The sequence below is a fragment of the Nicotiana tabacum genome, chromosome 3, assembly GCF_000715075.1.
Source record: "Nicotiana tabacum cultivar K326 chromosome 3, ASM71507v2, whole genome shotgun sequence".
NCBI classification, from domain to species: Eukaryota; Viridiplantae; Streptophyta; class Magnoliopsida; order Solanales; family Solanaceae; genus Nicotiana; species Nicotiana tabacum.
The window spans coordinates 189,486,038-189,509,753 of NC_134082.1; the positions used below are offsets into that span (position 1 = coordinate 189,486,038).

The following is a 23,716-nucleotide window of genomic DNA, read 5'->3' on the forward strand; positions in this document are numbered from 1 at the left end:
AACCCTTCGGGCACTGCAAGTCGAATAAGATTGGGAATCAGATGGGGAATCGCCAATTGAGGATCTTGAAAGATGATTGGCGGTAAAGGATAGGCCACATACGCATGTCATGGCCATTAGAGTCGGTATCTGCATTTGATAGGGTTTTTATTTATAGTTTCTTTTGTTAAAGAGTCATGTTTCTTCCTTTGTCTTTTTATCCTGTTCCCTTTCATCTTTTTCCTTTCATAGAAAAATCCCCAATAGAGTATGTCCGGTCAGAGCAAGTATGAAATGACTTCAAAATATGCCATCATCTTTCCAAGATGAGATCTGACTAGTATATCCAAATGGTATAGTCAGCAAGGAACAAGCGCGAGGCCAGTGTCAAAAAGATATCCCCAGCAAAGGGAATTGACAGAAGGATTGACGAGCGTCAAGAGAGATATCCTTGCCAAAACCAAGGTTATAAACCTCAAAGGCCAAGGCCCATGAACAGAGCAAGGAGAGCAGTGAGCATGATTAGGCGAAATCCATACTAGACTAAAAGGTCGGGAAAATGCCAGTTTCCGAGCTATGCCACAAAAGAAGAGGGATACCCCCAGCAGGAAGGGATTATCCCCAGCACACGATATCATCCCCAACAAGTTGTGGAGCACAGAGAAAGGAAGGAGAAAGGGAAAGCCATCCCAGTAGGAGTATCACAGCCAACCACCATGTTTTAAACTAACAAATTTTGTTTGATTTGAAACAGGTAAAGGAAATGGCATTGATGCAGAAACGCATGCCACAAGGGATATTATCAAACTAGGGCAGAAAATTTTCCTTTCATTTAGAAAATTTTCTGGAAGTCAGGTACCCTTAGCTGATAACATTTTACCCCCAAGAGGTAAGTAAATCAAGGGAGGTAGTCTTCGAAGGAAGAAGCTATGCAAAAACAAAAAAAGAAAAAAAAGAAAAAAAAGAGAATAAAAAAAAAAGAATAAAAAAGATAATAATGAAAAAAAAGAGGGGAAAATTCATCCCAATCCCCAACAAGTATTCGAGGTAAGACATTTCAAGTCTTAAGGATATTTCGGGTTCATCCGCCCTCAAATAGGATCTGTTGGGTTAATCCGCCCTCAAATAGGATCTGTCGGGTTAATCCGCCCTCAAATAGGATCTGTCGGGTTCATCCGCCCTCAAATAGGATCTGTCGGGTTCATCCGCCCTCAAATAGGATATGTCGGGTTCATCCGCCCTCAAATAGGATCTGTCGGGTTCATCCGCCCTCAAATAGGATCTGTCGGGTTCATCCGCCCTCAAATAGGATATGTCGGGTTCATCCGCCCTCAAATAGGATATGTCGGGTTCATCCGCCCTCAAATAGGATCTGTTGGGTTCATCCGCCCTCAAATAGGATATGTCGGGTTCATCCGCCCTCAAATAGGATATGTCGGGTTCATCCGCCCTCAAATAGGATCTGTCGGGTTAATCCGCCCTCAAATAGGATCTGTTGGGTTAATCCGCCCTCAAATAGGATCTGTCGGGTTCATCCGCCCTCAAATAGGATATGTTGGGTTCATCCGCCCTCAAATAGGATCTGTCGGGTTCATCCGCCCTCAAATAGGATCTGTCGGGTTCATCCGCCCTCAAATAGGATCTGTCGGGTTCATCCGCCCTCAAATAGGATATGTCGGGTTCATCCGCCCTCAAATAGGATATGTCGGGTTCATCCGCCCTCAAATAGGATATGTCGGGTTCATCCGCCCTCAAATAGGATATGTCGGGTTCATCCGCCCTCAAATAGGATATGTTGGGTTCATCCGCCCTCAAATAGGATCTGTTGGTTTCAGTCTTTTTATTTCAGGTTTTACCAGACGCCCACCTGTATAATGAGAGGAATACATTCAGTCTTTACTTTTAAGTGTTGAAGCCAGGCGCCCACCTGTATAATGAGAGGCATAAATTCAGTCTTTACTTTTCAAGTGTTGAAATTGGGAGCCCGCCCAGATAACAGAGGCATACATTCCACGTCTTTACCCATAGGAGATGCATTTCCTCCTAAGTTTTAGTTTTACCCATAGGAGATGCATTTCCTCCTAAGTTCAGTTTTACCATAGGAGACGCACTTCCTAAATTCAGTTCTACCAATAGGAGACGCACTTCCTAAATCCATTCACCAGTAGGAGACGCACTTCCTAAGTTCAGTTTTACCAATAGGAGACGCACTTCCTAAGTCCATTGTACCAATAGGAGACGCACTTCCTAAAAAGTTTCACAAGTAGGAGACGCACTTCCTAAAAAGTTTCACAAGTAGGAGACGCACTTCCTAAAATGTTTCACAAGTAGGAGACGCACTTCCTAAGCAAGTTTTATCAGTAGGAGACGCACTTCCTAAGATAAGTTTCACCAGTAGGAGACGCACTTCCTAAGATAAGTTTCACCAGTAGGAGACGCACTTCCTAAGCAAGTTTCACCAATAGGAGACGCACTTCCTAAGTTTATTTCACCAATAGGAGACGCACTTCCTAGTTTCAGTTTCACCAATAGGAGATGCACTTCCTAAGTTTCAGTTTCACCAGTAGGAGACGCACTTCCTAAGCAAGTTTCACCAGTAGGAGACGCACTTCCTAAGCAAGTTTCACCAATAGGAGACGCACTTCCTAAGCAAGTTTCACCAATAGGAGACGCACTTCCTAAACAAGTTTCACCAATAGGAGACGCACTTCCTAAGTTTATTTCACCAATAGGAGACGCACTTCCTAGTTTCAGTTTCACCAATAGGAGACGCACTTCCTAAGTTTCAGTTTCACCAGTAGGAGACGCACTTCCTAAGCAAGTTTTATCAGTAGGAGACGCACTTCCTAAGATAAGTTTCACCAGTAGGAGACGCACTTCCTAAGCAAGTTTCACCAATAGGAGACGCACTTCCTAAGCAAGTTTCACCAATAGGAGACGCACTTCCTAAACAAGTTTCACCAATAGGAGACGCACTTCCTAAGTTTATTTCACCAATAGGAGACGCACTTCCTAGTTTCAGTTTCACCAATAGGAGACGCACTTCCTAAGTTTCAGTTTCACCAGTAGGAGACGCACTTCCTAAGCAAGTTTCATCAATAGGAGACGCACTTCCTAAGTTCAAGTTTCACCAATAGGAGACGCACTTCCTAAGCAAGTTTCATCAATAGGAGACGCACTTCCTAAGTTCAGTTTCACCATAGGAGACGCACTTCCTAAGTCCATTTCACCCATAGGAGACGCACTTCCTAAGTCAGTTTCACCATAGGAGACGCACTTCCTAAAGCAAGTTTCACCATAGGAGACGCACTTCCTAAAGCAAGTTTCATCAATAGGAGACGCACTTCCTAAGCAAGTTTCACAATAGGAGACGCACTTCCTAAGAATAGTTTTCACCCTTAGGAGACGCACTTCCTAGTTTAGCTCAGTCCGATTCAACCATAGAAGACACACTTTCTAGTTTGAGTCATTGAGGTTTTTATTTTAGCAGACACATTTGCTAGCAAGAGTTTTGGTTTTACTCCTAGGAGATGCACATCTTAGCCTAGTCTTTAGTTTACTCTCATCATTGCATCAGTAGTGTAAGTGAGTTACAATTTTGCTAACGACTCACAAACCTTCCCAGTGCAAACTGGGTTAGGAAATTTTGTTTGTTTTGTTTGTTTTGATTGTTAGGGACCCGCCTGTAGAACGGAGTTTGTGGTATGTCAAAGATCAAGCAGTGACCCACTGGAAAGCAGAAGGACTACAACAAAAATCCCCAGCACTCAATCCAAGATAGAAGCAACAAGAAGCTCGCCCCAAGAATGCGAGTCAACAGTCTGAGAGAGTCAACAAAAGCTAGTCACAAAAACAAAAAGAAAAAAAAGAAGAAAAAGAAAAGGAGAAAAATGAATGAAGCCGAAGCACGGATGTGGAGAACAAATGTGATCTGCTCAAGAACTAGCGCCTGCAACTAGCAAGTACCAAGGTTCAAATCCAAAGTCTGTATGAAGCACCATTCAAGACTCAAGACCAAGTTTCAGAAGACTTAAGAGATAGGAATCCTTGTAACTAGTAGCTGATAGGCTTAGTTAGTCTTTTTCAGTTTTCATTTTGTTGTAACGACAGGACCGCGGGCTGGAACCTCAACGGAACGGCACCTCGATCGGCTCTCCACCTCGGTACACTTCACTATCTCTCTCATTCCCGAACTACACGTGGCCTGATTCCTGTATAACCAAGGATATGTAGGCAGCTCAGGTACCAGGGCTCGGTTACATTCCCTCCCTTTCCTTAAGTGTAGTCCGTCCAAGTAATGGTCGGGTCAAAAACACGTCCAGTCGTTCTTTGTCGGAAAACTCTTCGTGTTTCCAGTCAAAGAGGGGCAGCTGTAAGCACGTGATTTTTGACCCTCCCCGAGAATTTTCACATTTTTAGCGTGAATATGTGAAAGTGGGTCCAACACGGTCATTTTAACTATTTTTACTTTATTTCGGCGCAAAAAGAAAATTTCAAAAAAATATATATAAATTTTAGTTTATGTATCTCTCATAAACTTGAAAAATACAAAAATTGTACTTTATTTTGGTACTTTATATAAATTCGAAAATTACAAAAATATAGTTCTATTAATGTTTGCAGTCATTATAACTTTGAAAAAATACAAAAATATTATGTCTTTATTAAAGAACGAAAATTACAAAAAAATAATTTTATTAATATTCTATAGTCATTTTTAACTTTGAAAAATACAAAAAATATTACTTCATATTTTATCTTAATATTTAAGAAAAACGAAAATTACAAAAAAATAGTTTCATTAATATTTTGTAGCTATTTTAAATCTTTAAAAAAAATATATTTAAAAAGAGATAGTTTTGTTTAAATACTAGTCTTATTTTTGGTAGTTATTTTGCTTACATAGGACTAGTTAAGCAACGTGTTCCTATTTCTCGGGTCCTGGCAAAAGAATAATATTCGGGTTTAAAATACCCGGGTTTAGGCCTAATTTTCGGACCTAGCCCACAATAAACCGTGTCCAGGACACGTGGGGAACCCCACCACGCGTGGGGGACATATGCCTTGAACCCCACCACGCGTGGGGCTCATTTTTTGAGGGCAAAACATTACAAATACACGGACAAAACATGAAAGGGGGGAGGATTTTTGGGAATTGAAAAAAGAAAAAAAAAAAAAACGAAAAGGAAAAATACTACTGTTCATGCTTCTTCTTCATAAAAGAAGAAGAAGCAAAACCCTACAAAAATTTTTTTTTTTGAAAAGAAAGAAAAAAAAACAGAAGAAAAAACCTACTGGGAAGGGAACGAAGAAGGACTTGGGATTTTTTTGAAAAAAAGATCACTGTTCCTCCGTCTTCCTCCTTTTGAAAAACAAAAAAAAAACCTAGCAAAACCCTACCTCCATGAAACCGGACCAGCACCCCGTCACCTTCCCCAACTCCCTTCCCCAACGCCTCAACACCACTGCCCACACCCCCTACTGTCCGAACGACCAAAAACCAGCTGCGACATTCACTCCTTCGCGCCCGTCGACCATCGTCGCCATCGTCTTCCTCATCTCGTAACCAGTCCGTCGACCACTGCTCAAACGATCATACTCCACCGTCGTCGTCGCTGCCCCCGACCCACTGTCCGAACGCCATAACAACCAACAAAAACAACCTCCACACGAACCAGTCGCACCTCCGTCAACCACCATTGCCATCCGCCACGAGCTCCAGCTCCACCCAAACCAGTCCGGCAAGTAGCATCGTCAAAACGTCAGTAGCCCTCCACTCCCTCACGTCCAAAACCAGTCGCGACACTCCCTCACGCCGGAACAACCATCGCTGCTGTTCCGTTCAGCTCCCCCACGCCCAAATGACCGCCTGGAAAAGTCGGTTGTAGCCATGACTCATTGTTAGTCCGTTCGGGTTCGAGTTTCCGGCACGAGCTATTCCGTCCGAGCTTTGATAACCTTTTCTATGGTTTTCCGGTCGAGGTTATCCGTAGAGGTCGCTGTAGGGGGTTCGGTCCATGGCTCTATGCGTTTCTGTTTATTCAGGTTAGTAAGCCTCGATGTATTGGATTAAAGAAATTTTACGTTCAATGTTTGAAGTTGCAATATATCAATTGATATGATAATTTTCTGCTTATGTTTCATCGTATGCATTTTAGTTCATTTTTTGTGTTATGCTATTATTGTTTACTTGATGTCATTTGATTTAGTTGTATTAGTAATCCTAAGACACAGTTTGACGTTGATTTGCTCGTCCCTTCATTGTCTTAGTTTATTTGGACAAAATTAGTATTAGTACCTGTTGTTACTACGCCCGAAACACTCATTCGCTTAACTTCTTTTATCAAATCTTGACAAGTTACGAGATTGTAGTTGTAAAGAAGCCGTAAGGATTAGTATTGTTAAAGGCGTAAAAATGGTATTTTTTTTTAAAAAATAAAAATAAAAAAATATAAAATAAAAAAAATATAATAGTAATAATAAAGAATAAAATGAGACGAGCCTCGCTGAATAAAAGGGACAAATTGCGGGGCCCTCACAAAATATATGTATTAAATACTTAGATTCCGGGATGGGCCGTTTAACAAATTTCACGGCCCTCCCCAAAAATAATAATGCGCTAGTTGCTTCAGGCGCGCCTTTAATAATGTTATCTCCCTAAAATCGGGTGCACATTTATGTGACCCAAGTCCAAATCTCAACGGAGTCGAAATATGTCTCTAGTCACGGGCGCATTGATTGTGGCGTGGCCCGAGATGCATTTCCATGACGTTGCAAATTCTTTAAAAAATAAGAACGAGATGAGCCTCGCCAAAAAAAAAAAAACACAAATTGTGGGGCCCTCAGTAAATACTTGTTTTAAATTACTTAGAATTCAGGAGGGTTGTTTAGCGAATTTCACGGCCTCCGCAAAATAATAATGCGCTAGTTGCTTTAGGCGCGTCTTTAATAATTTAATTTTCTTAAACTCGGGTGTGCATTTCATGCGACCCAAATCCAAATCCTAAAACATCAAATAAAATATGTTTCGGATTGTGGGTGCATTTCATGTGACACAGTCCAAAGATATATTTTAAGCGATGTTCACATTCTTGTAAAAACAATAATAATAAAGCGGTTAAAAGATAAATTTGCACATAAGTTCATATTGTATTAAAAATCAGATAAATAAGCCAAATATAACAGTTGAGCGACCGTGCTAAAACCACGGAACTCGGGAATGCCTAACACCTTCTCCCGGGTTAACAGAATTCCTTATCTAGATTTCTGGTACGCAGACTGTAATATAGAGTCATTATTTTCCTCGATTCGGGATAAAAATTGGTGACTTGGGACACCCTAAATCTCCCAAGTGGCGACTCTGAAATAAATAAGCAGATCCCGTTTCGATTGTCCTTTAATTGGAAAAAACTCCCCCTGCGCCCCCCCCGGGCGCGGAAAAAGGAGGTGTGACACATAGCATTGAAGACTGTCGTTCTTTGAAAAAGGAAATAGAAAGAATGGTTCAGGAAGGGGCAATTGTGATCGACGACAGCGACAGGGAGCAGGCGAATCATCTTGAGAACTTGTTGATTGATGTTGATAATACTGAAGTTGGGGATGGTCTTGGCAATGTTGATATAGAGCTCAATGGCTAAAATGTCATGCTTTGCAGTGGGAAGATACTCCATTTTGGGTCAACCAGAGATGTCGTGCTTGGATAGTTGGAAAGGCACTCCATTTTGGGTCAACCGGAGAGGATCTTTGATGGTCTATTTTGTTGTCATTTCCGTTGTTCGGATTATTAGGATTGTAATTTGGATTTGTTTTGTGTCAATATCTTTCCGTTTTGTCATAGCGGTTTGTTTAAGTTTTGTCCAAGTTGTTTAGGATTTTATTCCGGTTTGCTTTGTTTTTAAAACCATTTGTTCAGTCCAACGCAAAAAATTCAGTCTTTGATTATTCTCAGTCATCTTTCTGTTTAGTCATTATGTCATTTTTATTCAGCACCGATTCTAGGGACATGACATGCGCACCCAGTTTGGGCCTAATCTTAAAAGTTAATCATAAAACCCTGGAAAGGCGATTCAGACCATTTAAAGGAAATAAGGACGGTTGAGATTATTCAGAGCTCGAGTCATGAGGAACTGGGGCAAGTTAAACACAAAGAAAACCGTTAAATAAAGATTCGCCTAAATTGGCATGAGGGTCGTTCATAATAACGAGAATGAGAGTGTCGCCCAACGGTGCTTTAGAAGTGACAAATGAACAAACATATGTTGAATATAATTGTCAAGTCCAGCACCATCGGAAGAGACTATAAATCTATTGTTTGATTGTGTTGTTTGCACTTGGCATGTTTTGAAGACGGGAATGACGAAGGCATTTTGTTCTGCTACCCAAACACTTTATCCTTCGTTAACCCCTTTTGAGCCTTATTTATTTTTTCTGTCATACCCCTCGTTCGGAATCAGTAGCAACGTCTAGAAGATGCGAACATGGAAGATAAAAAAAAAAGAATATCAAAACAACAAAAAACAAGCAAGAGAAAAAAAGCAAAAGAAAAAGAAAAGAAAGATAAGAAAAGAGTGAAAAGAAAGTCAAATGAAAAAAAAGAGGAATTAGGAACTACGTTTGACCTGATTCCTCAAAGAGGATACGTAAGCGCTTCACGGCTCGTTCATAGTTTTGAAAAATGAAAAATTAAGTAAAATATCCCCAAGCAAGAAACTGGGGCAAAGGTTGCGTTTATTGTAAATAAATCTAATTCCGAAAGTTGTAAATAATAACCCAAAATTAATGCATTTTTTGAGCCTTTGATACCGTTTCTTTCTAACCCTATCCAAAACCCACATTACGGTCCAAAGAAAGACCTTCCGATCAGTCTTCAAAAGATGCCAAGTCAGACAAATGAAGAGTCTTACCGGCGAACATAACATTCTGTTCCACAGCAGAAAGGACTCTAATCTCCAGCAGAAAGAGTCATACCGGCGACACTCCAAATCCCCAGCTGAAAAGTGATACAAATGAGAGAGTCTTATCGGTGAAAACCTTCACAGGCACCATAAGGCGATGAAAGCTGAGAGAAGAACCCAAAAATGAGAGAGACTTGATAGTGAAAACCCTCCGGGCACTACAAGTCGAATAAGATTGAGAATCAGATGGGGAATCGCCAATTGAAGATCTTGGAAGATGATTGACGATAGAGGATAGGCCACATACGCATGTCATGGCCATTAGAGTCGGTATCTGCATTTGATAGGGTTTTTATTTATAGTTTCTTTTGTTAAAGAGTCATGTTTTTTTTCCCTTTGTCTTTTTATTCTGTTCCCTTTTATCTTTCTCCTTTCATAGAAAAAATCCCCAATAGAGTCTGTCTGGTCAGAACAAGTATGAAATGACTTCAAATATGCCATCAGCTTTTCAAGAGGAGATCTGACTAGTACATCCAAATGGTATAGTCAGCAAGGAACAAACGCGAGGCCAGTGTCAAAAAAGATATCCCCAGCAAAGGGAATTGACAAAAGGATTGACGAGCGTCAAGAGAGATATCCTTGCCAAACCCAAACCTCAAAGGCCAAGGCCCATGAACAGAGCAAGGAGAGCAGTGAGCATAATTTGGCGAAATTCATACTAGACTAAAAGGTTGGGGAAATGCCAGTTTTCAAGCTATGCCACAAAAGAAGAGGGATATCCCCCAGCAGGAAGGGATTATCCCCAACACATAAGATCATCCCCAACAAGTTGTTGAACGCAGAGCAAGGAAGGAGAAAGGGAAAGTCATCCCAGTAGGAGTATCACAACCAACCACCATGTTTTAAACTAACAATTTTGTTTGATTTGAAACAGGTAAAGGAAATGGCATTGATGCCAGAACTGCGTGCCACAAGGGATATTATCAAACTGGGGCAGAAAATTTTCCTTCCATTTTGAAAATTTTCTGGGAAGTCAGGTACCCCCAGCTGATAACATTTTACCCCCCAACAGGTAAGTAAATCAAGGGAGGTAGTCTTTGAAAGAAGAAGCTATGCAAAAACAAAACAAAAAAGGGAATAAAGAAAAAAAAAGAATAATAATAAAAATGGGGAAGGTAGAAAAGGAAAATTCATCCCAATCCCCAGCAAGTATTCGAGGTAAGACATTTTCAAGTCTTAAGGATCTGTCGGGTTCATCCGCCCTCAAATAGGATCTGTTGGGTTCATCCGCCCTCAAATAGGATATGTTGGGTTCATCCGCCCTCAAATAGGATATGTCGGGTTCATCCGCCCTCAAATAGGATATGTCGGGTTCATCCGCCCTCAAATAGGATATGTCGGGTTCATCCGCCCTCAAATAGGATCTGTTGGGTTCATCCGCCCTCAAATAGGATATGTCGGGTTCATCCGCCCTCAAATAGGATATGTCGGGTTCATCCGCCCTCAAATAGGATATGTTGGGTTCATCCGCCCTCAAATAGGATATGTTGGTTTCAGTCTTTACTTTTAAGTGTTGAAATTGGGAGCCCGCCCATAATAACAGAGGAATACATTCAGTCTTTACTTTTAAGTGTTGAAGTTGGGAGCCCGCCCAGATAATAAAGGCATACATTCAGTCTTTTATTTCAAGTGTTGAAATTGGGAGCCCCCGCCCAGATAATAGAGGAATACATTCAGTCTTTTACTTCAAGTGTTGAAATTGGGAGCCCGCCCGGATAATAGAGGCATGCATTCAGTCTTTACTTTTAAGTGTTGAAGTTGGGAGCCCGCCCAGATAATAGAGGCATACATTCAGTCTTTTTTTAAGTGTTGAAGTTGGGAGCCCGCCCAGATAATAGAGGCATACATTTCAGTCTTTACTTTCAAGTGTTGAAGTTGGGAGCCCGCCCAGATAACAGAGGCATACATCCAGTTTTTACTTTCAAGTATTGAAGTTGGGAGCCCGCCCAGATAACAAAGGCATACATTCCACGTCTTTACCCATAGGAGATGCATTTCCCCCTAAGTTCAGTTCTACCAATAGGAGACGCACTTCCTAAGATAAGTTTCACCAGTAGGAGACGCACTTCCTAAAATTCAGTTTTACCATAGGAGACGCACTTCCTAAGCAAGTTTCACCAATAAGAGACGCACTTCCTAAGCAAGTTTCACCAATAGGAGACGCACTTCCTAAGTTAATTTCACCGATAGGAGACGCACTTCCTAAGTTTATTTCACCAATAGGAGACGCACTTCCTAGGTTCAGTTGTACCAATAGGAGACGCACTTCCTAAAATTCAGTTTTACCATAGGAGACGCACTTCCTAAGTTCAGTTTATCATAGGAGACGCACTTCCTAAGTTCAGTTTTACCATAGGAGACGCACTTCCTAAGTCAGTTTCACCAATAGGAGACGCACTTCCTAAGCAAGTTTCACCAATAGGAGACGCACTTCCTAAGCAAGTTTCACCAATAGGAGACGCACTTCCTAAGCAAATTTCACCGATAGGAGACGCACTTCCTAAGTTTATTTCACCAATAGGAGACGCACTTCCTAGGTTCAGTTTCACCAATAGGAGACGCACTTCCTAAGAATAGTTTCACCCAGTAGGAGACGCACTTCCTAAGAACAGTTTTTCCCAATAGGAGACGCACTTCCTAAGCAAGTTTCACCAGTAGGAGACGCACTTCCTAAGATAAGTTTCACCAATAGGAGACGCACTTCCTAAGTTCAGTTTTACCATAGGAGACGCACTTCCTAAGTTCAGTTTCACCGATAGGAGACGCACTTCCTAAGGAGACGCACTTCCTAAGAACAGTTTTTCCCAATAGGAGACGCACTTCCTAAGCAAGTTTCACTAGTAGGAGACGCACTTCCTAAGCAAGTTTCACCAGTAGGAGACGCACTTCCTAAAATTCAGTTTTACCATAGGAGACGCACTTCTTAAGTTAAGTTTCACCGATAGGAGACGCACTTCCTAAGTTCAGTTTTACCATAGGAAACGCACTTCCCAAGTTAAGTTTCACCGATAGGAGACGCACTTCCTAAGTTCAGTTTTACCATAGGAGACGCACTTCCTAAGTTCAGTTTTACCGTAGGAGACGCACTTCCTAAGTTCAGTTTCACCAATAGGAGACGCACTTCCTAAGAATAGTTCACCCCTAGGAGATGCACTTCCTAGTTTGATTCATTTTAAGTTCGACCATAGGAGACACAATTCCTAGTCCAGTTTTTGAAGTTTACCCGTAGGAGACGCACTTCCTAATCGAGATTTTATTCATAGGAGACGCATTTCCTAGTTCTAGTCACTGAAGTTTTCACCCTTAGGAGACGCACTTCCTAGTTTAGCTCATTCCGATTCAATCATAGAAGACACACTTTCTAGTTTGAGTTATTGAGGTTTTTATTTTAGCAGACACATTTGCTAGCAAGAGTTTTGGTTTTACTTATAGGAGATGCACATCCTAGCCTAGTCTTTAGTTTACTCTCATCATTGCATCAGTAGTGTAAGTGAGTTACGATTTTGCTAACGACTCACAAATCTTCCCAGTACAAACTGGGTTAGGAAATTTTGTTTGTTTTGTTTGTTTTGATTGTCAGGGACCCGCCTGTAGAACAGAGGTTGTTGCGTGTCGAAGATAGAAGAAGTCAGGGGTCCGCCTGTAGAACGGGGAAACATTTTTCAAGATCAAGCAGTGACCCACTGGAAAGCAGAAGGTTACAACAAAAATCCCCAGCACTCAATCCAAGATAGAAGCAACAAGAAGCTCGCCCCAAGAATGCAAGTCAACAGTCTGGGATGATCAACAGAAGCTGGTCACCAAAAAACAAAAAAAAAACAAGAAGGAAAAAGAGAAAAAAAGAAAAAAAGAAAAAGAACCCAAATTACGGAAGTGGAGAACAAATGTGGTCTGCTCAAGAACTAGCACCTACAACTAGCAAGTATCAAGGTTCAGATCCAAAGTCTGTATGAAGCACCATTCAAGACTCAAGACCAAGTTTCAGAAGACTTAGGAGATAGGAATCCTTGTAACTAGTAGCTGATAGGCTTAGTTAGTCTTTTTCAGTTTTCATTTTTGTTGTAATGACAGGACCGCGGACCGGAACCTCAACGGAACGGCACCTCGATCGGCTCTTCACCTCGGTACACTTCACTATCTCTCTCATCCCGAACTACACGTGGCCTGATTCCTGTATAACCAAGGATATGTAGGCGGCTCAGATACCAGGGCTTGGTCACATTCCCTCCCTTTCCTTAAGTGTAGTCCGTCCAAGTAATGGTCGGGTCAAAAACACGTCTAGTCGTTCTTTGTCGGAAAACTCTTCGTGTTTCCAGTCAAAGAGGGGCAGCTGTAAGCACGTGATTTTTGACCCTCCCGGGAATTTTTACGTCCTTAAGCTTAAATATCTAATTTAGGACTAGTATAGTCATTTTAACTATTTTTACTTTATTTCGTTGCAAAAAAGAAATTTCAAAAAAAAAATATATATAAATTTTAGTTTATGTATCTCTCATAAACTTGAAAAATACAAAAATTGTACTTTATTTTTGTACTTTATAATTTCGAAAATTACAAAAAAATAAGTAAAATATAGTTCTATTAAGGTTTTATAGTCATTTTAACTTTGAAAAATACAAAAATATTACCTCATATTTTATCTTAATATTTAAAACGAAAATTACAAAAAAATAGTTTCATTAATATTTTGTAGCTATTTTAAATCTTGAAAAAATATTTAAAAAGATATAGTTTTGTTTAAATACTAGTCTTATTTTTGGTAGTTATTTTACTTACATAGGACTAGTTAAGCAACGTGTTCCTATTTCTCGGGTCCGGGCAAAAGAATAATATTCGGGTTAAAACTACCCGGTTTTAGGCCTAATTTTCGGACCTAGCCCATAATAAACCGTGTCCAGGACACGTGGGGAACCCCACCACGCGTGGGGCTCATTTTTATGGGCATTGTGTTACAAAACACGGACAGAAGGCCAAAGGAGGAGGACTTTGAAGATTTTTGAAAAGAAACGTACTGTTTCATCATCTTCTTCACTAGAAGAAGGAGCAAAAACCTACTGCCCAAAAACCACCATTAACGATCCTCACGACCAAACCATCACCCTCCTCCTCCCAAACTCCATTCCCCACTTCCCCCTCGCCGGAACATAACCATCGTCGCACCCCGTCGTCACCCCCACCAAACACTCCATCGTCGACCCTCCATCAAAACCCAACCAGCCCGCCTCCATCTACACCACCCAAACCTCCAGTAAACCACCAAACGAACGCCATAACCACCACCCCCACGTCCAAACACCTACTGTAAACGATCCCTACCCCCCCCCCCCCCCCAACGCAAAAACCACCAGGCGTCCTACAACCACCGGCAGTCCACCCTCGCTGCTTCACTCGTCAAACTCACCGTCAACCTCCAGCTTCCCCCCTCCATCGTCGACTGTCCAAAACCAACGCCAGTTCCGTCGACCATGACCACTCCTCCATAGCTGCTTCTTCTTCACCAAGAAAAACTTAGCAAGGAACCCTAATCCATCAACGTCGGAACACACACACACACACCAGCTGAAGCTTAACCGAAAAACGTTCGAAAAAGCAGCCTAGAAGTTCTGTCCGGGGTGAGGTCCGTTGAGGTCGTCTTTGGTTCGTCGAGGTCCGGTACGTCGAGGTTGTTGTCCGAGGTTTCGTCGCAGGTCCAACGCATCGGACGTTAATCTCAAGTAGGTCATCTCTGTCCGTGTACCTCATATTTTCTGTTAGTAATATGTATATGTGATGTTTTAGGATACCACCCTAGTTCATGCGGATAGTGCGCGAATTGAGCGAGACATATATACATGATGTTTGCGAATGGCTATTTTTGTTAATTAACTCCGTATGATATTGAAATCTGGTCGTGAACGTCTTTTCCCTTTGTTTCGTTTGCTTCAAGTAGTTATTTGACATTTTCGCTTCTTCATGTTTAGAGTGTTGTTATCTAAATATTTGTCATAATAGGGGAAATGTGTTAATTATTTTAGTTTGTCTTAATAGTTGTTTATACATGTGGTAGTAAATGTTGAAATTATAGTAGCAATTTTACTTCCGCGGAAAAATACTCGTTTCATCAAATAAGTCCAATTTACAACCCATGACCTAGCAAAGTAGCAAAAAATGTAGTTATTTTTAGCCTTATCCTTTCTTTTTTTTTAAAATAAATAAATAAAAGAAAAATTAAAGAAAAACGATACGAGCTTCGTCAAATAAAAAATGTATAGATTGTGGAGTCCTCGCAAAATATATGTATTAAATACTTAGATTCCGGGACGGGCCATTTAGTAAATTTCACGGCCCTACCCAAAATAATAATGCGCTAGTTGCTTTAGGCGCGCCTTTAATAATTTAATTCTCCTAAACTCGGGTGCACATTTATGTGACCCAAATCTAAATCTCAACGAAATCGAAATGTGTCTCTAATCACGGGTGCATTGACTGTGACGTGGTCTGAGATGCATTTTCATGACGTTGCAAATTCATTTTTAAAATAACAAATGGGACGAGCCTCGACAAACAAAAAATGCAACTTGCGGGGCCCTCAGTAAATACTTGTTTAAAATTACTCAGAATTCAGGAGGGTCGTTTAGCGAATTTCACGGCCTCCGCAAAATAATAACGCGATAGTCTCTTTAGGCGCGTGTTTAATAATTTACTTTCTTAAGCTCGGGTGTGCATTTCATGCAACCCAAAGCCAAATCTCAAAACATCAAATAAAATGCGTTCCGGATTGTGGGTGCATTTCATGTGACGCAGTCCAAAGACGTGTTTTAAGCGATGTTCACATTCTTGTAAAAACAATAATAATAAAGCGGTTAAAAGTTAAAATTTGCACATAAGTTCATACTTGTATAAAATCAGATAATCAAGCCGAATATAACAATTGAGCGACCGTGCTAGAACCACGGAACTCGGGAATGCCTAACACCTTCTCCCGGGTTAACAGAATTCCTTATCCGGATTTCTGGTACGCAGACTATAATATAGAGTCATTATTTTCCTCGATTCGGGATTAAAATTGGTGACTTGGGACACCCTAAACCTCCCAAGTGGCGACTCTGAAATAATTAAATCAATCCCGTTTCGATTGTCCTTTAATTGGAAAAAACTCCCCCTGCGCCCCCTCGGGTGCGGAAAAAGGAGGTGTGACAGTTATTCCTAAATATTAGGAAGGCAACTTAAATTACAATTTATCTAGTGTAAAGTCGATTTTTTAAGGGTAAAAAAGTCGAACGACATTTCGCTAAGGGCCTTCGTGCTTTTAATATAGTATAGATAAATATACTTATTGTCATGTAATTTATAAATATTTCTTAAACTTTTTTATAATTTTATATTTTAAGGCATTATTTCAAGGTTAGACTTACAACTTTTGAATGTTCCAATAAGTTTTATAGCCGTTAATATTAGTAACTTAAATAATGCTAACAAGCCCAAATCAAAATCAAATCAATACTAGTGCTAACAAAAGACATTCAATTTAATAATATGACCGGCAATGTATTTAATATCTATTTTTTATTTTGCAATAACTATGATAAAAATGCATAACCTATTTTATTTTTTTTCTTTAGCGTTTAGTCATGTAATTAACACTCCCTTATTAGTCTACTTATTTTAGCATAACTTAGTACTTTTAGATTATGTTTATTTTTATTATGGATTTTTAATTAGCAATATTTATATTACATAATTTTATTATTTTTATTGTTGAATATTGTAGGATAATACCATGACACATCTCATATTTTGTATTATTTTCTTAAAAAATACCTTATATAGTTGTATTTTACTAGGATTAAAAAAATATTTCGAGCACAAGTTATATGTTTTGTGCTATGAAGATTTTACTGAAAAGGAATTCAAAAAACCCAAATAACCCAAAAATCCGAGAGTAAAAAACCCAAGTTTTATTGGTTTGGTTTGGACTTTAGATTTAATAACCCGACACAATTGGTTTGGTTTGGTAATTGCAACATCCGAACCAATCGTAAAAATTGCACGGGGCGCCCTATTTGGTCGCCCCCATTTAACCTATACCTTTTTTTAAGGTTTTAACTTGTACCCACTTTTTAAACAACTTCAGGTCCCTTTCTCCTCCTTCGTTTTCTTCTTCTTCTTCTTCTTCTTCTTCTTCTTCTTCTTCTTCTTTCTTCTGCTGATGTTGGTGCTGCTATGAAACTTCAGTTCATGGGATGATTGTCATAAGTATGTTTATCCGATTATTTAAAAATAAATTATAAATGATTACGTAAGTTATTAGACAATAATTTGTGAATATTTCCACGTACGGGAAGTTTAAGGTCACACTTAGTGATTCTTTTCATGATAATTTTGTTCTTTACACGTTTATTGTTTCCAAAATTTATGATTTAGATATTGTTGGCAATCTGATTATTTATCTAGTATGTTAGAAAGCTTTTTCAAAAAATTCAGCTTATAGTGGTGAAGTTTTTACAAATTAACTAAATAACTTCAGCATCTTCTGCTGAAATTTTTGAAAAAGCTTTATGACAAAACTAATGAATACAGGACAAAAAAACTTCAGCTTATTTAGTGCTGAAAGTTTTACAAATGAACTAAATAATTTAAGCATACTCTGCTGAAGTTTTTGAAAAAGCTTAATGACAAAACTAATGAATCCAGGAAAACACTTAAACTTATTTAGTGCAATTACAAACAAAAACTTCAGCAAATAGAGAATAAAACTTCAGCTACTATGCTTAAGTTCAGCAATTACAAACAAAAACTTCAGCAAATAGAGAACAAAACTCTATCTACTATGCTTAAGTTCTGCAATTACAAACAAAAACTTCAGCACACTTGCTACTTCAAGTTCGTCTACTAGAATGCTTAAGTTTTGCGTGATTGCCTTTGCTACTTCAGCCCCGTATGCTAAAGTTACGCGAAAAAGTGGGTACGTTTGCAATTTTTTTGTAAAGCAGACACAAATTAAAATGTGATCCAAAAAATGTGTATAAATGCAAATGCTCCTATGTAGTGGTATTTCGTTCTCTTTAATCGACTTCGTTTTCAAAATCAAACCAAATATGCTTTTCGAAATCAAAAACAACCCAAAGTAAGGTTTTGACACGATTAACGTTAATGTTCTCCCAAAACAAATTCTCAAAATATAGTTCCAACATAATACTTCCTTCCAAATTCATCGAAGAACTTGTCCAAACTACTTTTGGATTTTTATTGGGTTTACTGAAATAAAATGTTTTCAAATTTTGTTTCAGATATAAGTATATTTCAGAGAGTATTTTTCAAAAACACTCGGACTAGTTCTCCAAACCTAAACTAGAACCAAATCCAAAGGCGTCAAGATCATTTATAATGCCATTTTGAGGGATGTAATGTCCTATCTCACTGATAGAAGTGAGGGGATATCATGATAGTTGATACGCTTGTTATTAGATACAATTAAGCGTGGCAATCGGGCGGGGCCGGCAGATATAGGCGGGTCAAAAACGAGTAGTGTAAATATGAATAAACTATCCGACTCGACCATATTTAATAGGAATAGAAAATAGATTAACCGGCGGATAATATGGATGCTTCTTGAATATGATCACTTTTGGCGGAATTCATATTCTCTCAAAACTTGAGGAGCCCCCAATTTGAATCTTTGCAAAGGCAAAAGGTAAACTCATTGGTTATCCATTGGGTATCCATTTTTTAAATGGATAATATGGACTTTATCCATATTTGACCCATTTTTAAAAAGTTCATTATCCAATCAATTTTTATTCGATAATATGAATAAATAATTATTTTTTAATCCATTTTGCCAGATACAATATACCATTGTAAACATGCAATCTAGTTTTAGACATTCTTTTAACATAAAACTCCTCCTGTACTCTGGACGTGATAAGATAAAGGTAAAGAGAACATAGACCACAAGCATAGATGTAGGGTAATTGGAACCACAACATTAACAAACGAGATATCTGGTAAGCCGGATCAAGAAGCAAAAAAAATTTCCCCAAGAATTTAATTCAAGAGACAAGTAGAATCTCTTATTCTATGATTCAATGGAATATATATACACACGAAAGCTTGTGCTATTCTAAAAGAAAATGGACTTCAACTAGGTGATTAATAAGCAACTGCCTCCCTCATTCTTTTTGGAAGCAATTGCTTAATACTACATATTTTACATTGCTTGCAAGTTTCCTATTTGCAATACATCTTTGAAATTGGAAGCAAATCTTTCTGAGCATTTGCCACTTTGATGCTGGAAAATGCCTTGCTTCCTAAAAACCAGCAGGCATTCTGTGCCTTAACAGTACATAGCGATAACCTGTATGGGATTCTTCCCCTTTTGATCATGGGAAAGTTAAATGAAATTCTTCTTTTCTGGAAAGAGAATTTTCCTAATTCAGATCCTTGCTTGTAGGCTTAACTTTTCAAGGGGGAGAACAATGTGAAGAATGCTCTACTCTAGAATTAACTACTAAGCGTATTTTCATTCTGTGTTGCGTTCTGAACCTTGCAGAGTTTATGGTTCAGGAGACTTTGTAGACACAATAGCAGGCGGACTTAGTTCCAACGGAGTCTTGCCAAGTTCAGAATAACTTCCTATGCATATGGTATCACCTCTACCATGCCAAATGCCATCTTGGACATTGTTCATCTCTAATGTTCTAGCCTCCTGCTCAACAAAACAACAAAATTAAAACCAAATTACAGAACAAAATATGACATCAAGCTTCACAAGCTACAAATCGCAATTGACTTAGATTGTGTTTTCTGGATCAATCTATGTGCTTTTATTCAGCTTTTCTTGGGGGCTGAGGGGTGAGACAAACAAGGTGAGCCAACTTCGTGTAACCATATAAGTAAACTCTACTTTGCTGTTCTTTAATGCAGATTGAATAAGAGAACAAACCTGAGATAAGGTGCAACATGGACAGGTCAAATGGAAGATGCAATCATCCAAAGAACTATCGCCCTGAAGAAGTGTAAAAAGAGCAAGAGTTAGCTATCACAATAGTCAAAGACAAATGATAACAGATCAAGTAAAATACTGTGGCTCATCCACATATGGAACCACTCATTAGCATTTCAGCAGCTCAAAATACAATAGAGAAGATATGAGAATGCGTAAATCCGATAAAGAGGGTAGGTTTAAGAAGAAAAACTGAAGAAGATCAATGATTCTTTGCACAAACCAGGTTGCAGAAAAAGATTAATAATACCAGGCATGATAGATTGATTAAAATTTTCTTCTGAGGACCAAGTCAGGGGCGTATGCACCGTGTTGCGTGGTGTCACGGGACACCGCTTCATCGAAATTTTTTAGAAAAATAAAAATATTGATAAATATAAAAAATGTCACTGCTTATCGTTATAGTGATTTGTTCATTAGTCCACTTTTTAAAATTGTGATGCCGCTTATGAAATATCTTGTGTACGCCACTGGACCAAGTATTTTGTAATCAAGAGAAAATTTTATCATGCAGCCATTTGCTCTATTCTTTCCATGCTTTGAAATTTCAGATTACCAAGTAATATTCACTGGTGAAAACACAAGCTTGAAGTCAGAAAATCATCAGAAGACCCTCTATCTCAGACAACGAGATAAAGGAAAGAAAAAGTAAAGTACTTCGAGTAATCTACTATTTGACATTCACATGACTCAAATCCAAATACGTGCTGGCTGCTTCCCTGGGGTTAATATGCTGACCCAGAAATAAACTTAAACTGAAAGAGGAAATTAAAGGTGACTGGACTAGTGGCACTACAGACACCAGTTCTTTGCGGCAGCTTTCTGCTAACCTCCTCTAAAGCAAGACAGTTTAAAACAGGTCAAGAGTCATCCATCTCACCCCCAATAAAGTAAGTGGGGGGATGCAAAATAATGGTGCTCGGGAGGATTGACAGTGCATACGTTCAAAGTGGATCAAGAAAAGTACTGGTGCTTGCACAGGCTCATGAAATACAGGGTGTGTGCATTCCTCAATTTAGTTTTTGTTTATAGGCTTATTAAATCAAGGGAAACACTTCAACATCCAGATAAAGGGGAAGTATAACAGAGCTCACTCCCAATTCTACATTAGGAAAATTGCAACTTGATTCATTCTTTGAGGATCAAACTTTAGGTATCTAGAACACTGATTATTCCCTTCTCAATTTTCCCAAACCCCTAACCCCACAACAACTCCCCGCTTCCTGTATTCTCAAAGATACTTCTACTTCCTCTTAACCCTATATTTGATGGTAATCTTCTGCAAACCACCTCATCGATATTTAACCACTTTCCCACACATAGCTTGTGCAACTCTAGAAAGGATATATGATCAAGCATACAGAATCAGAAAAGTAGCAATAAAAGCAAAAATAAGGAATTAGAATACTCACTCTGATATTGAACTTGTTTCTCATTTTTGTGCGGTGATAACCCAAATATAATCCAACTGAGATTATAAAACCACCGCCTATGTAGAGAAAGCAGTGCTTCTTTGTGACAATGAATGCTAGCATGCTTAGGAGAGCAACAAGACTGAGAATCAAATAAATAGAACCCTGCAAGACCAGTATTTAAATCTGTTTCAGTACACGAGTATTTAGTGTATGCTAACAAACCAATGTTAAAGTACTAAGCAGTAAATTTTCTTCCGTTCTTATCGAGAATAGCAGATTATACACAGACATCGTGTTATGGAGGTCACCAATCCAGAGTCCACTATATTTTTTTCTATCTTTAGATGTACAATAATTAATCACCAAAACCCTTCTAGTTCTAACCAATCTATGTTGACGAGATAAATTAACAATTTAAGATAGATACCATTTACCAACTACAATACATAATTAAAAAAGGCCATAGCTAATCGATATAATAGAAACGGATATAAAGAAGACTTTGACCACGAAGGATCACAAAGAAGTTGAGGGGGTGGGTAGGCTTAACAACATTGACTAACATGGATTTAAATGTGATAAAAATATTGACCTGAACAAAGCAGGAACCAAAACCAGCACGTTTCATATTCTTCCCAAATCTGTACCATGGGCAGCTGCAATACATGAACAGAAATTAAAATCACCACCATATTCACAACGACGTACTTGATGATGAATTAAGAACAAGAAAAAAATGTCCAATTGAGAAATTAAAATAGTCCATTTCATGGCTAAAAATAGAAAATTCAAGCAAGTCAAATTTGGCGAGACTAGTAAATTTTCCTGTACTGAAAGAGGGTTTGGTGTTTTCCTATCAGTTGAAATCAATTACACCTTCCCAAAATATGTCCCCTATCCAAACAGAGGCTAACAATAACAAAAGAGGAAAAGAAAAGGAGCCCAACTATATTCTCCAAATATGTTCTATGCAGAAAATCATTCCTTGAATTTCCAAAGAACCAAATTAGAAACTAAAATTTAATCAATCAATCAACCAAACCTCAATCTCAACCTAATTGGGAAAAAGTTACTAACTTCAATTAACAAAAGCCAAGAAATAGAAAAGGAATAAAAATAGAGGAGCAGCAAAAAGGACACAACAAAAGTGATCCAAATTTTTTAGTCAATACCATAATCAAATGGTCCAAAATCCAAAAAACCACATCCGAAATTTTTTTTAAAAAAAAAAATCAACAGGTAAGCTGGAAAAAAGATGAGAAATTTACCAAAGGGATTGAATAGCGATGCGACGGTCCTCAAGAGAATCACAGAAAAGCTCGCCTTCCCACATTCTCAAAACAGCTCCTCCTCCGTAATCATAACCAACATTTTCTTCATCCCCATTATTCAAATTCAACTTCACCCACTGTCCTTTTTGTGCTTGCAATGCCACCGTTGAACACAACATATCAAAATCCACCACCCTCACCCCTTCCAACAACCTCTCTCCTTCTTCATCTACTTCTCTCTTTACCATCACATCCATTTTCTTCCAAAATTGCTCCTTCAACTGCACCTCTCGTTATAGCAGATTTATATCATCAACGGAATTAGTATTCTGGATTGAGGCGCAGCTTTGGTCGGAATAGATATAGACGACTTATGTAAGCAATAAAATTTGTTGGGATTGAGACATAGTTATGTATTTGGTATGTAATAAGGAGGGATGTGGAGAATAATCTGTTTGTGTTATTTATTGGGAGGAGGATATGGTGGCTGGATAATAATTGGTGGCGATTCTATTATTGGCAAAAAATAAAAAGGCATTTTGGTTGGCGCCAGAAATAATTATGGTGGGCCCTTTATTATAGATGACGGATACAGCTGGTGACACGTAAGCGCGTGAATATAGCTTTGGAGGGATTTTACTTGGCCGGTTAACGGTCAAATATATCTGACTGACATTTTTTTAAAATCAATAAGAAAAGCGTTCATTAATTAATGCATCATATGGGGGGAAAATTAGTGCAACATGTGATTCTTGGATTAACAGAGGAACTATTTTAGTCTTATTCACACCAACATAATTTTTTCTTTTTTTGCACAAAGTCAATAAGGAAAAAAATTATACACGCTGATATTTATATTAGACTAAATAATACTACATGATAAATGTTATTTATACACACTACACATTAACTATGATGAATTTACTCATATTGAGTTATATATGATATAATAATTAAGATGATTTCATGTAAACATCAAGTATAAATAAGTCTTTTTTGTTAATAATAAATAGGCAATGCCTAATTAGAAGATAATATAGATCAAACTCATAATAGCTAAAAGCAAAAGTATGTGTATGATAATAATGTGCCTACATCGACTATTTTTTATTC

At 38.6% G+C, this 23,716-nt stretch overlaps 1 protein-coding gene across 1 annotated transcript; it reads right to left on the reverse strand.

The window, feature by feature from the left end:
• Nucleotides 1-18,931: 18,931 nt before the first annotated feature.
• Nucleotides 18,932-23,042, reverse strand: LOC107785136 (protein PLANT CADMIUM RESISTANCE 11). The gene is made up of 5 exons (XM_075250337.1): nt 22,601-23,042; nt 21,925-21,988; nt 21,330-21,494; nt 19,858-19,920; nt 18,932-19,620 (listed from the first exon to the last, which is right to left on the reverse strand). The coding sequence occupies exons 1-5, from the start codon at nt 22,858-22,860 to the stop codon at nt 19,468-19,470; spliced, it is 705 nt and encodes a 234-aa protein (XP_075106438.1). The 5' UTR covers nt 22,861-23,042; the 3' UTR covers nt 18,932-19,467.
• Nucleotides 23,043-23,716: the final 674 nt, after the last annotated feature.